Genomic DNA, 14,245 nt, shown 5'->3' with positions numbered 1-14,245 from the left:
TATTATTTTTTCCCATAGCAATTCACACCCTAAAAATTAGGTGAAATCTTTTTACTGGCCATTGTTCTGAAAGTTATATGTGACAAATACTAGTTGTAATTCCGTTTTTCCCAAGCTAACATAACCTCATATTTTTGTATTTAGCAGTGTAGAATTGCATTAAATACAGTAAATCTGAGAGTTAAAAATATATTTTGTATGGCTTTAAGTTGCAAGCGACAACTTACATAACAGGTTCAGCAAATAAAGCCATATGATCAAGAGGTGACCGGCGACACAATTGCAGAGACGTATAATGTTACACACTCTCTGTGATTGGAAACAATTTAGAAGAAAGGAGATGATACCTAGGCTGTTTATGACTTGGCCCTGCTCTCTGTACATGTGTGAAAACAATTCTATGTAACTCTGTTACGAGCTGCAAGTGTTCTTTGCTCCTGTTAAGTGGAGTTCATTACAATCACAGCTACAGGCTCCTCTCAGCAGATGTCTTTAGCTGTGCTCACTAGGGAGAAGACGGAGCAGCCTGTGCAGAGGTCACCTTGCAATATTCCATACCAAGTCACATTTCTATAGCAGAGAGGGATGTAAATATTAATAAAACGTATTACATTGCATTCTAATGAGCAGATTCCTCACCAGACCTCAGTGGAAATATTGCTTATTTTTTTTCAATTCATACAAGTCATTTTATTTTTACTTTTAAAGCTGAACTCCAAGCAGATAGTAAAGAGAAACATTAACCACTTCCGCGGATTTACTGCTACAGGGTGGCCCTTTTGTGCAGGATCACGTATATATACGTAATTCTGCACTTTCGCCTACAGAGGGAGCGCACGCACTGCTGGCAGGCCACTTCTACTGTGATTAATCCGATTTGAGGGTGTCAGGCACTGGATGTCCTCCGTCACCCACCAATCGTCTGTAAAACACACAGAACGGAGATGTAAACAAGGCAGGAGGGGAAGCGATGGATTTTGTGTTCCTGAAAAGCACGGAATAATTCCATCACATTCCGTAGTAAAAGCAGCACACATAGTACACATAAACACTGGCTAGGCACACAGTTAACCCTTTGATCGCGCTAGATGTTTAACCCTTTCCCAGCCATTGTCATTAGTACAGTGACATATTTTTAGAACTGATCAGTGTATTAGTGTCACTGGTTCCCACAAAGTGTCAAAAGTGTCAGTTAGTATCTGATTGTCCAGAGCAATATCACAGTCCCACTATAAGTTGTTGATCGCCGCCCTTACTAGTATAAAAAAATAAATAAAAAAAATTCCATAAATATATTCCATAGTTTGTAGATGCTGTAACATTTGCATAAACCAATCAATACATTGAAGAAATCTTTATTTTTTATTTTTTTATTGGATATGTGTCAGGGCTGGGCTCAGCCCTTCCTTCTCAAAGAGTTGATGATATGCTGCTCATCAGTCCGGCCTACTTCAGCCGTCCAGCCCAGATGATCCCTGCCTTCGCCTTGGTCACATTTCTAGAGACACTCTCCTGTGTTCCTGTTAAAGACTTGCCATTCCGCCAGCCTCCAGATCCTGCTTGCTGTTCTACTATGCTGTTCTCTGGCTCCCTGATGTTTTGGTTTGTCTAACTATCCGTTCCGGGTTCCTGAACTCTGGCTGTGTTTTTTACTGTGTTTACCTTTTTTTATTATTATTAAACAAGTGTGATTTAACTGTACTTCTGTCTCAGCCTGATTCATGGTTTCTGACAATATGTTTTATAGCAGAAAGTAAAAAATATAGTTATTTTTTTTTTTAATTGTTGGTCGTTTTTTTTGGTTCTAACAGCGACTCATGAACCAAAATTAGGTAGGTTCTAAAATGCGCCGCTTTTACATTGTGTCACACTGAATGTGTCACTTTACATTGTTACTGAATGAAATGCCCCACTTTACATTAAAAGTGGAGCTAATTAATGCATGAAAGACACTTTTGTAAAATCTATATGCGCCAGTGCTTATGAATTCCAGGGATAGTGTGCCTGGGGTCTTACCCCATAATGGATTGGGCTTGCTTCTGTCATCAAACTAGCCTTTCACTCAATGTTATTTGTTCTAATGATGAACTCTTCTACTTCCATTTAGGCAGCTAAGCTCTGCTCCCTGCCTGGGAATAGTATTTTAATCTTCAGTGCAGTTACCTGTGCAGCCTGTTAGACTTCTAGGAGTTATTGAGATAATTGCATAACACATGCTATAGCAATGACAATGGATAGGGCCTGGGTACACCTCTGAGCTTACAAATGTATACATTTTTAATGTGTTTTTTGAAATAGACCTGTCACTTCATTTAATACCTATCAACAGTTGGATTCAACGGTTTGACTAATTGTGAGTTACCTTTAAAGCCTAACTCAAGGCTTTCTGGATCTCTACCCCAACACATACACACTTATTATTTAACACATTTTTGTATATATATATATATATATATATATATATATATATATATATATACATTTTACAATAGTACTAGTCTGGTCATGTGACAGCATGGGTCCTTTTTGTCTTCTAACGTCAGTGAAGCCCTGAAGTTGCAGAGCATGCTTCATAAAATAGCACCATGTCAGCAATCTCCTGAGAACCTTTTGTGGGTTTGATGAGGTACAAGATTTGGGTTTTGAAAGCAAACACCCCCTCCTTCATTAAGTCACATCAGCTCTGCATGGTGATATGAAATCAACTTATGATCATGAGTTTTAACCGCTTCAGCCCTGGAAGATTTTACCCCCTTCCTGACCAGAGCACTTTTTGTGACTCGGCACTGTGCCGCTTTAACTGACAATTGCGCGGCCATGCATTGTTGCACCCAAACAAAATTGATTTCCTATTTCCCCATAAATAGAGCTTTCTTTTGGTGGTATTTGATAACCTCTATGGTTTTTAATTTTTGCGCTATAAAAAAAAAAATAGCCACAATTTTGAAAAAAAAAAAAAAACACATTATTTTTTACTTTTTGCTATAATAAATATCCCCCAAAAATACATAAAAAATATATTTTTTTCCTCAGTTTAGGCCGATATGTATTCTTTTTTTGGTACAAAAAAAATCGCAATAAGTGTATATTGATTGGTTGGCGCAAAATTTATAGCGTCTACAAAATAGGGGATAGTTTTATGGCATTTTTATCATTCTTTTTTTTTTTTTGGTGGTGGTAATGGTGGCAATCTGAAGTTTTTAACGGGGCTGCGACATTATGGTGGACACCGGACAATTTTGACACATTTTTGGGACCATTGGAATTAATACAGCGATCAGTGCTATAAAAATGCATTGATTACTGTAAAAATGTCACTGGCAGTGAAGGGGTTAACCATTAGGGGGGCGATCAAGGGGTTAATGTGTTACCTAGTGTGTGATCTAACTGAAGGGGGGAGGGTACTGTGCAGGGGAGATGAGAGGTCACTGTTCATACTTTGTATGAACAGACGATCTGTCTGTTCTCTCCTCAGAGAACTGGAAACTGTGTGTTTACACACATAGATCCTGGTTCTGCATGTGTCAGTGGCGATCATGGAAGCCTGACGGTGATCGTGACTGCCAGACACTCGCATCGGCTCGGTGGGCAAGCGTGGGGTGATCGCACCCCCTAGTGGCCACAGGGCAAAGAGTCATTACATAACGTTGCTTCACCCAGCTGTGCCATTCTGCTTCAGTACAACTGCAGTGGCTGGTTGGCAAGTGGGTAAACAAACATTATTTGCTTTTGCTTACAATTACTGGTTTTCCACTTCCTGCTTGAGTGAGGCACAAGTGATGTAACCAGGGCCTCACAGATGCATCCTGAGAAGTTCCTGTCACATGTTCCAGGAGGTGGACCCAGTGATCCAGGAAGTAAAGGCAGATGGATTCATCTGCCTTAGTGAAAATGGCTACCATGAGAAGAATGCTATTGATCTGTCTATTTATCTATATATCTAGCTATCTATCATCTATTTGTAGACTGCCATTACTAAATATTTCTAAGGTACCTTTGTCATAGCTCCCAACTGTCCCTGATTTCAAGGGAATGTGCCTGATTTGGAAAAAAAAGTCCCTCTGTTCCTCTTTCCCCCTCATTTGTCCCTTATTTTGGTGCTCATTTACATACCCTGGCAGAATTTATCATTTCTTGGCCATTTTTCTGAAATACGGACACATTATTCAAAAAGAAATGTGGCTTGGAACAGGGCCTGACAGGAGAGGTGAGGGGGCACTATGTTCGCCGCATTATTATTGCTAGTAACTAGTGCCCAAAAGGTGTCCCAGGTCTGTTACAGGTCTGTTACAATCCTATAGTGTATACAAAAAAAAAAAAAAATTACTCTGTGCCTCTAAAGTGTTCGGGTTTGGCTTGAAGAAAAAGTGGCAGCCATGTGCCAGATGCCCCTAACCGAAGTGTTAAAATCATCCAGTGTGCATGGGGCCTTACAATAAGTGAATCCTTTATGTAGGTGCTGAGTTGTATCCCTAATGCCCATAGGTGTGCGCAGTCTACTGTATTAGTGTGCACCCCAAAGCTCATGTCTTTCTCTGCAGCCTCAGCTGCACAGGACAGTGAATGAATAGGAAGTGCTCTGTGCTGAACAATTTCCTGTTCATTCACAAACCGAAGCATAATGAACACAGTTTACTATGCTTAAGTTATGAATGAATACAGTGAGTGTGCTCACTGTGTTCATTTTGAAAAGGAAGGGTCTGTAAATGAGATATTTACTAGCTCCTTCCCCCTGCTCTCTTTCCTGAAACATCCCTTGCATCAGCCGGGAGGGAAGCCAGCAACACTGTAGGGTGGGGGGCAACACAGGGGGAAGCCCAGGCAGTAAGGGGATTCTGCACAGCATGTAGTGATTAGGGTGTGCCCAGGCACATCTGGCACAACCCTGCGCATGCCTATGCTAGTGCCACTTGAGATGCCATTCAATGTGTAACCAAAGCTTGCAGGCTGTCTTCAGATCTGTGCCCTGCAGTAGTGTGTTATAAAATGCAACACAAAACGAATGCAGTGGGGGTTATTTACGAAAGGCAAATCCACTTTGCACTACGAGTGCAAACTACAAGTGCAAAATCCACTTGAAATTGCACTGAAAGTGCTCTTGGAAGTGCAGTCGCTGTAAATCTGAGGGGTAGATCTGAAATGAGGGGAAACTCTGCTGATTTTATCATCCAATCATGTGCAAGCTAAAATGCTATTTTTTATTTTCCTTGCATGTCCCCCTCGGATCTACAGCGACTTTACTTCCAAGTGCACTTTCAGTGCAATTTCAAGTGCACTTTGCACTTGTAGTTTGCACTTGTAGTGCAAAGTGGATTTGCCTTCAGTAAATAACCTCAAGTGTGTTGCGATGTGATTCAGTTTAAATGGCACCAGATGCACCTAGTCAGCACAGCAAATCGCATTAGCTTTTTAGTGCAACACAATGCCCACATGTGACCCATCTGAGTACGGTGGTGCTCTGAGGTTTTTAATAGAATAGGTATGAGTTAGAACCTCTGTCAGGTTTTACTGCTATCTGGGAGTATATTCAAGAGTTTTCCCTTCACTTTCAGTTCTGGGGACAAAGGAATTGAGGGAAGCTCTGCACCAGGGACACAAACGAAAAAGCTGACAGAGGTTCTAGAATTTTCCATACTTAACATAAAAAAACAAAAAACAAAACCTACCTTCTGTGTCTCTGTTAGAGAGTTTTTCCCCTCACTTCCTGTCCTGGGGTCAACCTTTTTACCAGACAGGAAATGAAGGAATTTCTCCAATGGAGTCTCCGACAGGGTAAAGTCTGACAAGCATTAACCCTCCCCACTCTATCCAAAACCGAAAAAAAAGAAATTGTCTTTAAAGTATTTTATTGGTATTTCATTTATCACTGCCATATCCAAATGATTTTAAAGCAACCCAGAGTCTCGTAGCAAGTAGAATTTTGTTTCCTCATTACAGGGTTAAAGATCTGGGTAATCTGCTGCAATTTTCTCCAGTGGCAGGACAGGGTTAATACACAAGTGCTTTGTCCCTGAAGCCCTTAACCCTGCGAGGCAGCTTTCCAACCTGCAGCTGACAATAACATATTAACCTATTGGGACACATAATAACAATTCACACATATGGCAGGGTATTTACTTTTTAAGTGGATTTGCAAAATGAAATTGCCACGTGAGATCAGCACAGGAGCTGTTAACACAAGTGGAGAGGAAAAAATGTCCCCATGCCAAAAGCTCACGGCAAGTCAAGTGGTCTAAAAGAGGAACTATAAGTACCGGTAAGATCAATGGGTTGATTTTAAACCTTTGTTTAACTCTATTTTGTAGAAGTTATAACTTTTGCACAAACAAACCAATATACGCTTATTGCGATTTTTTTCCAAAAATATGTAGAAGAATACATATCGGCCTAAACTGAGAAAGAAATTTGTTTTTTTATATATTTTTGGGGGATATTTATTATAGCAAAAAGTAAAAAATATATATATATTTTTTCAAAATTGTCGCTCTTTTTTTGTTTATAGCGCAAAAAATAAAACCACAGAGGTGATCAAATACCACCAAAAGAAAGCTCTATTTGTGGAAAAAAAAAAAAAGGACATCAATTGTGTTTGGGTACAACGATGCACGACTGTGATATTGTCAGTTAAAGTGACGCAGTACCCTATCGCAAAAAGTGCTGTGGTCAGGAAGGGGGTAAATCCTTCTAGGACTGAAGTGGTTAAACAGGCCTTATGTTTATTGCTGTGTATATTTGATTTTAGAGATTTCATTTGCTTAACATTTAAGGCACAAAATGGAACATTTGTTGAATAAATCAAATGTTAACAGTGAATGTAGTTTTCGTCCAGAAAACGTTGAAGTACTTTCAAATGACACTTGTCAAGCGTCTGATGGCAATATCGAATGTACTGCTTGTACAAAATTTGTACAAAAATGAAGAAGTGTAAGAAAACCCTAACTATAACCATTCCTAAAAATGACACTCCGCCACCAATCCTGCCTAATCTATATAATCTGTGTTTTACATTTTTTCAATCCACCCCAGTCTAGATTAAAAATAAAGGTAAGTACACACCAGTGGTGACCAGTGGTATAGTGGTATATTTTTTTTCGGGGGGAGGCAAACAGTGCACAGATACCCATCCCCTTCCGGTTGTTCACCCGCAACTCTTAACCCAGGTAGCGCTTCCCTCCAGGCGACTGGCGGCCGCATTCTTCTGCGTCTCCTCCTCGGCATCAGGGCAGTGTCCTCGCCGTGCGCCGCCTCCCTCCTCCTCCCTCAGCCAATAGGGTAGCTTCTCCTTTTGGCCAGTTAGAAAATGGGTCTCAGGACCCGCTTCCTGATTGGACGTGAGGCAGAATCAGTGTGACAACCACTACCACAATCCACAAAAAAACTGCCTATTAATCTACGTTGCTTTCATTGCCGCACCTCTAAAAAGTGATCCTCGGTAAATCACTTTTTAGAGACATTTGACAGGTGGTGGGAGATAAATGTCACCTCCGCACCACCTGTTTTAACCCTCTACATGCCACACACTGCACTGCAACCATGTGAAATACACATTTCTCTTAAATGGGTAGTATAGAGCCAAAAGTCATGGGGGGGGGGGGGGTATAGTTTTTGCCATGGCCATGATGCAAAGCACACCATTTTGCATTTGCAGCCTAAAGCATGTTTAATACTTACAAACTTACCTGCTCTGTGTGCAATGGTTTTGCACAGAGCAACCCCGATCCTCCTTTTCTTGAGTCCCCCCTCCGGTGCTCTGGCCCCTCCCCCATAGCAAGCGGCTTGTGCATGCTCATTCCAAATCTTCATAAGATACAGAGCGTATGGCTCAACCTTGCCCCGGCTCCCTCCTCACTGGCTGTAATTGACAGCATCAGGAGCCAATGGCTCCTGTGGTATCTCAACGAATGATGAGGGAGAGAACTGGGAGAGCCTGGGCTCTCATGCACATTGCTTTATCAAGATCGGGCTTAAGTAAGTATTAGGGCGGCTGAGGGGGGAGCTGCACACTGAAGTTTTTTTTTACACATAATAGAATGCATGAAGGTAAAACAACCTTCAGCATTTACAATCACTTTTGGGGGGGGGGCTTTTGGGGAGGTACACACATGTATTATCCTCCTGTTTTTACCATCCCCAAGCTGCAAGTGCAACAAATAAGGTAGCTATAGTTTTTTTTTCTCTTCCCCCTGTTCAAAATATGCTTTTATGCTTGGATCATTTTTTATTTTTCCTGGAGTTCAGCTTTAATACAATTTAAGCTAATGTCATAAAATATCATTGTCACTTAGTTTGTATGCATTCTTGGAAAAACATAAAGTGGCTAATGTAATAATGAAAAGAATTAATTAATAAGTGCATTCCGGTCGATAGATACATCAGAGTACAGTGTTTGTAGCAAAGAAATCAATAGAACGTATTAGCTCCTAAGAAGTCAAGCAATTAGATTGCATTGAATAAACTCCTGTGTGCTGTACTGACCTGGGAGAGGGGGCATTCTTTGGCAAGTGTGCTCTGATTCATCTCCTTTAGCAGCATCCGTAAGGCATTGCGGACAGTGGCGTGGTTCCACTGCTCTGCCGGCAGGTCTTCAAGTTTTGAACAACTACAGAGAGAAATGTTACTCAGGAAATATCAAATACGCACAAGGGAACAGAATGCCAGACATATAAAACTCACATTTCTCCTAGCCAAAAAGGAAGACATAATTGTTCAGATTATGAATTGCTGTAATGCTGAATGGAACACAGAACCAGATGAATGAAAATGGAATGCAGAGAAAGGTCATTCTAATAATATAACATCATCTGTTATGGTAAAGCCTTTTTTACATAAAAGTTTTCCAAGTCAGCAAATTTTACGTTTCGGCCAATGATTACCTTTTAGTGTGTTAATGATTGTCCTAGACCTGCAGTTTTATGAGTTAAACTGTATTTCCACCATTGCAGCCAAATGTGAGAAAACCTTCACTATATGTTTATGTGTTTCCATTCACAGCTAACTAAAAAATACAATTTCCCACTTTTCTAGTTGTTTCTTGACAGTAGATTTATTCGTAGATCTCCATAGGTAATTCCATTTGTTCAGAATAGTTTGCAGTGTGTACACGGGGGACAGATTTGTTCGCAAGTGCATCAAAGCGGAACTAAACTGTATCTGACCACCACATTTTTAATATTCAAAGCAAACTTCCCCATCCATCCATGTATCCATGCTTTACGTGGTTGAGAAAACACCCCCTAGCGTTTCTAACTGCAGCCATCTTGAAGAAGGGTAGATAATTAATGTAGCATATACTTCCTGGAATACATATGCCCTTAGCTCCGGGAGGAGGCTGTGTTTAGCTCAGAAAGCCCTTCCCCCCCTTCTCCAGGTAAAAAAAAATCCATAAAGACTCCTGGGATGTATGACATCACTTTGGCCTAGGCCAGAAACCAGAAGCAACTGAAGAGAAGTAAGAAAATATATAATATACATTGCTAATGCTAGTAGCATAAGGATTAAAATAATTAATGTTGATTGCTAGAGTTTAGTCCTTGAGATCTAAGCAGTAGTGTATTTAAGTTTCGTGCTGCCCTAAGCCTGACTAAACTCATGTACTCCCTAACTTAAATATGTCCCACCCCTTCCTGTCAAGGCCACACCCTTTGCTGTTTAAGACCTTCCCTGAAATTTTCGAGTGGGGACACTAGTTCTGCGGGCCTGGGGGGGGGCAATGGATTCCCTTAATTTGCATATATTTCCTCTCACTTTCTGTGTGGCTATGGGGCAAGAAGTGAAGGGAAATCTCTGCAATGGGACAGGAATGGTAAAAAGTAAACTGACAGGGGCTATGACCCTCCCTTACTCTATCCAAAATGAAAAAATGCCTATAGTTCTACTTTAAGCACAAATTGCTCATAATTTTATGGAGAGGACTAAGAAGATATAACCATGCCAATAGTGCAGCAGAAAACATAGCACAGTGAGGAAGGTTTGTGGCCCAGGATGATAGGACAGTCAAAATTAGAAGCTGCCCCCCCCCCACAGTTGCGGAATGCCAGCCGCCCGCATACCAGAAGCAGTGCGGCTGCTTTATGGGGGCACTAGACTAATTTGCCTCTCAGCCCAGTATTCCTCATAATACTGGCGCTATACTGACAGTGTAGCACAAGCCGGAGGGATCTCTTTCTGTGGTGCCCCCCTGCAAAGTGCTACCCTAAGCCTGGGCCTTGTCGGCCTAGGCCAGGGTACAGCGTTGGATCTAAGCCTTTGTTAGGACAGGCCATGTGCATATCTAGTTCACAGATGATAAAGATCTGCCAGCACAGTACAGCCAGATAGTTAAAGGATCACTAAAGATAATTTAAATAACAAACATGTTATACTTACCTCCACTGTGCAGCTAGTTTTCCACAGAGTGGCCCCCGAACCTGATCTTCTGGGGTCCCTCGACGCCTGTCTCGGCTCCTCCTCCCGCAAGGACTCAACACCATCATGCGAGCTCCCTCCCATGGTGTGGTGTGCTTGCGGGCACGTTCCTGTGATACAGCCAACGGCCTTACCCGCTCACTGTATCACTCGGCCCCGCCCCCGCCGCATCATTGGATGTGATTGACAGTAGCGTGAGCCAATGGCTGCACTGCTTTCAATCCATCCACTGTAACAAAGGAACAGCCAGGCTGAGCGGCAAAGAGGATGTCGGGGGCGAGTGCGGGACTTTCGAGGGGTCAGGTACATAAAACGGGGGGGGGGGGGGGGGGGCTGGGTAGGCCAGTATTGTCAGATGTTTTTTCACCTTAATGCACAGAATGCATTAAGGTGAAAAAACACGTAACTTTACAACCCCTTTATTAAGAGTAAATATAACTCTCCAGCCCCCTCTTTAACATTACTTGAGCAAGGCTAGGATTTTTCAGCAAATAAAAAAGGTAAGCAGCAATTATAATTTTTCTTTTAAAGCTGAACTCTGTGTAAAAAAAGGTGAGATGAAAAAAAAAGGGGGGGGGGTTGTAGCAAAAGTTCACTGGAATGCATCAAAACCGCACTGGTACGCATCCAAAACACACATGCAGAAACGCACCAAACAGCTGAAATTGTAGTGTGAACAGGCTCCAGGAGCGGATTTCCCTCACCTTGAAGAGATTTCCTCTTACTTTCTGTTGTGTCTATAAGACATGTAGTAAAGGAAAATCTCCCTGGTGGCCAACAGATGGCAACTAAAAAAGAGAAACACCCTGAGTGTTAATCCTTTCCTATTCAATTCAAAACTAAAAAAAGTTTTGGCTTTAGAAGTACCTTCATTTTTCACACTTGAATATTTTATACACCGCTGTAGGGAAATATGTCTAAGAGGGGCCGCTGAATGGCCCCTGCAGAGAAATACGTCTAAAGCCCCATACACACTATCAGATTTTCTGCTGATTTTTCCTTCAGATTTACCAAAACCATATAATATGAGGTCAAACCTTAGGCGTTTCAATGTGTATGCAATCAGGCAGGCCCTTGCACTACATGGTTTTGGTAAATCTGAAGGAAAAAATCAGCAGAAAATCTGATAGTGTGTATGGGGCATAAGAGGGGTGCAGCTGGATGGCCACTGTAGGGAAATACATAAGAGGGGCTGCTGGATGGCACCCATGAAGCCCTTATTCTAATTGTAAAATCAGTATTAAATGAATCACGTAGGCCTGATTATTATAGTGTGAGGTAAAGCAAAAAGGAATATGGGGAATATCACCTGCTACTAAAAATACTAGCTGTCTGTCTGTTACGCTGGTCTGCATGGATTCAATAATTTCTGACCCAGAACAAGCATACAGATTAGAAGAAAAATCTGAAACCTGAAGGAGGGTCAGCTCCACAGTCAGACAACTAGCCTTTTCAATAGGAACGATCAGCGACAGCATCCATTTCTCTCATGACGAATTTCATTGAAACCAAGCCTCATAGGGTCACCTCACAATAATGAGAACAGTTTGCATGAGAGGAAGTGCACAATGTTATAATGTGACATGCTCAGACGATTAAGAAGAGTGCAGGTTGTCGCCCTCACAAATTTGCCTACACTAAGCTGAGGTTTATGAGGCCTTACCTCAAAGCTGGGCTTGTAAACATTAGAACTCTTCCATTACACTGACCCCTACCTTTGTAACTGGATCTTCAGGGTCACCACATGATAGACATCCTGGAGCATGTCAGAAACTGTCACATCTGGTGCGTCTGTAACATAACTGAGAGGCAGGGGATTCCAGCGGCCAATTTTAATGATTCCTGAAAAGGACAATGCACATGTCAAACATTCTTCCTAAACAATATCATACCAATAATATTAGCACACTTAAAGAAGAACTTTTTTAAACATTTTGGATAGAGTAAGAGAGCATTATTAACCCGTCAGTTTTTTTTTTGTTTTGTTTTTTGCCGCCTGTATACATTCACTTCCTGTCTCATAGCCAAAACAGAAAGTAAGAGGAAATCCCTACAAATTAAAGGAATCACTTGGGGCGCCCCAGGTCACCAGAACGAGTGTCCCCATTGGAAGACTTCCCCTCGTTTACTGTTCTAGGGGCAAAATAATAATAATAATAACCCAAAATCCGGGATTTTCTTTTACTTTCACTTTCAATGATAATGGTAAACAGGACAAATAGAGAGGGTGAATCTCCCTAACAGGGACACAGATAGTGATAAAAAAACAACCAGGGGTTCTAATCCATCTCCACTCTGTCCAAGGGTAAAGAAAAAAAGTTTTGTCTGCAGTTAAGCTTTAGGCCTCTTTCACACGGGATGGATCCGTGATGATCCACCCCGTGGACATCCGCTTGCTCAGCAGGAAGATGACAGGTCCGTCTCTGCACACTGTGCAGGGACAGACCTGTCAGAGTGCCGCTCTCCCCTATGGGAGATTGGATGACGACAGACCGCAGAGTCCATCGTCATCCGATCCGCAGACGGGTGGAAAAGTGGGGTTTCCCTCCGTCACACTTTTTCGGATTGGAGCGTTCAGGTCCGCCTAAAAAACTGACAGGCGAACCTGAACGGATCGTTCACGTGAAAGAGGGCTTAACGTTTATGCATAGCTAAAATCTCTTTGCTTTTGTATTTTTAAATAGAATGTTAAAGGGTCAGAAGCTCTGTCACCTTTTATTGCTGTCTGTGTTGCCCATGTAAATAAGGCTCATAAAATTATAGAAAAAAACAACATTTCAAAAGAACAGGACGTGAGGTTCCTGTGACAATGTCTGAGAGGAGAATATACTGTATATCTTTTTGGAGAGAATTTCTCTCACTTCCTGTTGTACCCTCAGGACAGGAAGTAAAGTTAAATCTCCCCAGTGGAACACAGACAACAGCAAACAACAGCAATAAAACGGACAGGTTTTAAAACTACTCTATCCAAAACGAAAATAATTGTTGGGTATGCATACGGATTTATTTAGGCCTGAAAAAACAATTCAGTTCAACTCTCTTCTATGTAAGCCTTTATTGTCCAACTCCATCCCTAACTCTTTTTTTTAGTTCTGCATACAGTGAGGACCACTTTTAATCCCTGTCAGGTTTGTATTACTGTCTGTGCGTCTTGAGGAGATTTCCCATCATTTCCTGCTCTGTCCTGTTCTGTCAGCTCGAAAGAAAGTGACATTAGGTGCACAGATGGGAATAACATTATGACAGACATTCTAAGTCTTCCAATATTAAAATATTTTATCACTGTGTGTGTCACCATTGGGTGTTTTATCTTCACTTTCTGTGATAACACCTGATAAAAAAAACAGGAAGTGAGGGAACATTTCCCAAAGAGGGCTACCGACAGCAATAAGTTGACAGGGGTTCTGAATTCTGCCCTTTACTCAAAACTAAAATAAAAGTTGTGGGTGGAGTTGGCCATTTCTTTTTAACTTGGAAAGGGTAGAGTTTTTTTTATTTATTTTTTTGCTAGCTGTGTCTCTTAAGGGAGATTTCCCTTCACTTCCTGTCCTGTAGACTCAAAAGGAACTGAGAGTACATATTTCCACTGTTCAGGCAATCCCTTCTTAGGGCTCATCCACATGGGCACCTAGCCCTGTACAACATGAAAAGTTGTCCTTTTGGACTACAGGTACGCAGGGACAGGTGCTCAATCCCCTGCTTCAGGGGCCATGCCCATCCCTGCATACCTGTCAAACTCAGATGTGTGGGCCCATACGTATACATTCACTTATATATACTGCCTGTAAACAGCTTAGTGCCAGTACAAAATGATAAACAAACGGCTCTTCATCGCTGAGCC

The 14,245-nt window shown here is 41.6% G+C and overlaps 1 protein-coding gene across 5 annotated transcripts in view; it reads right to left on the bottom strand.

Annotated features, from left to right (window-relative positions):
- SATB2 (SATB homeobox 2) overlaps window positions 1-14,245 on the bottom strand; it is a 254,032-nt gene that overhangs the window by 130,426 nt on the left and 109,361 nt on the right. For all 5 annotated transcript variants that reach the window (XM_077448434.1, XM_077448435.1, XM_077448436.1 and 2 more), the window contains 2 exons: window positions 12,120-12,246; window positions 8,476-8,599 (listed from right to left, as the gene is read on the bottom strand). In XM_077448434.1, coding sequence (XP_077304560.1) covers window positions 8,476-8,599; window positions 12,120-12,246 — 251 coding nt within the window. The remainder of the gene's footprint in view (window positions 1-8,475; window positions 8,600-12,119; window positions 12,247-14,245) is intronic.

This window comes from Lithobates pipiens, unplaced genomic scaffold (genome assembly GCF_037356315.1).
Source record: "Lithobates pipiens isolate NorthernLeopardFrog02 unplaced genomic scaffold, aLitPip1_a1.2 Scaffold_22, whole genome shotgun sequence".
Classification (NCBI taxonomy): Eukaryota; Metazoa; Chordata; class Amphibia; order Anura; family Ranidae; genus Lithobates; species Lithobates pipiens.
Note: the sequence above shows the minus strand (reverse complement) of the source record. Positions and strands in the feature narration are given on the sequence as shown.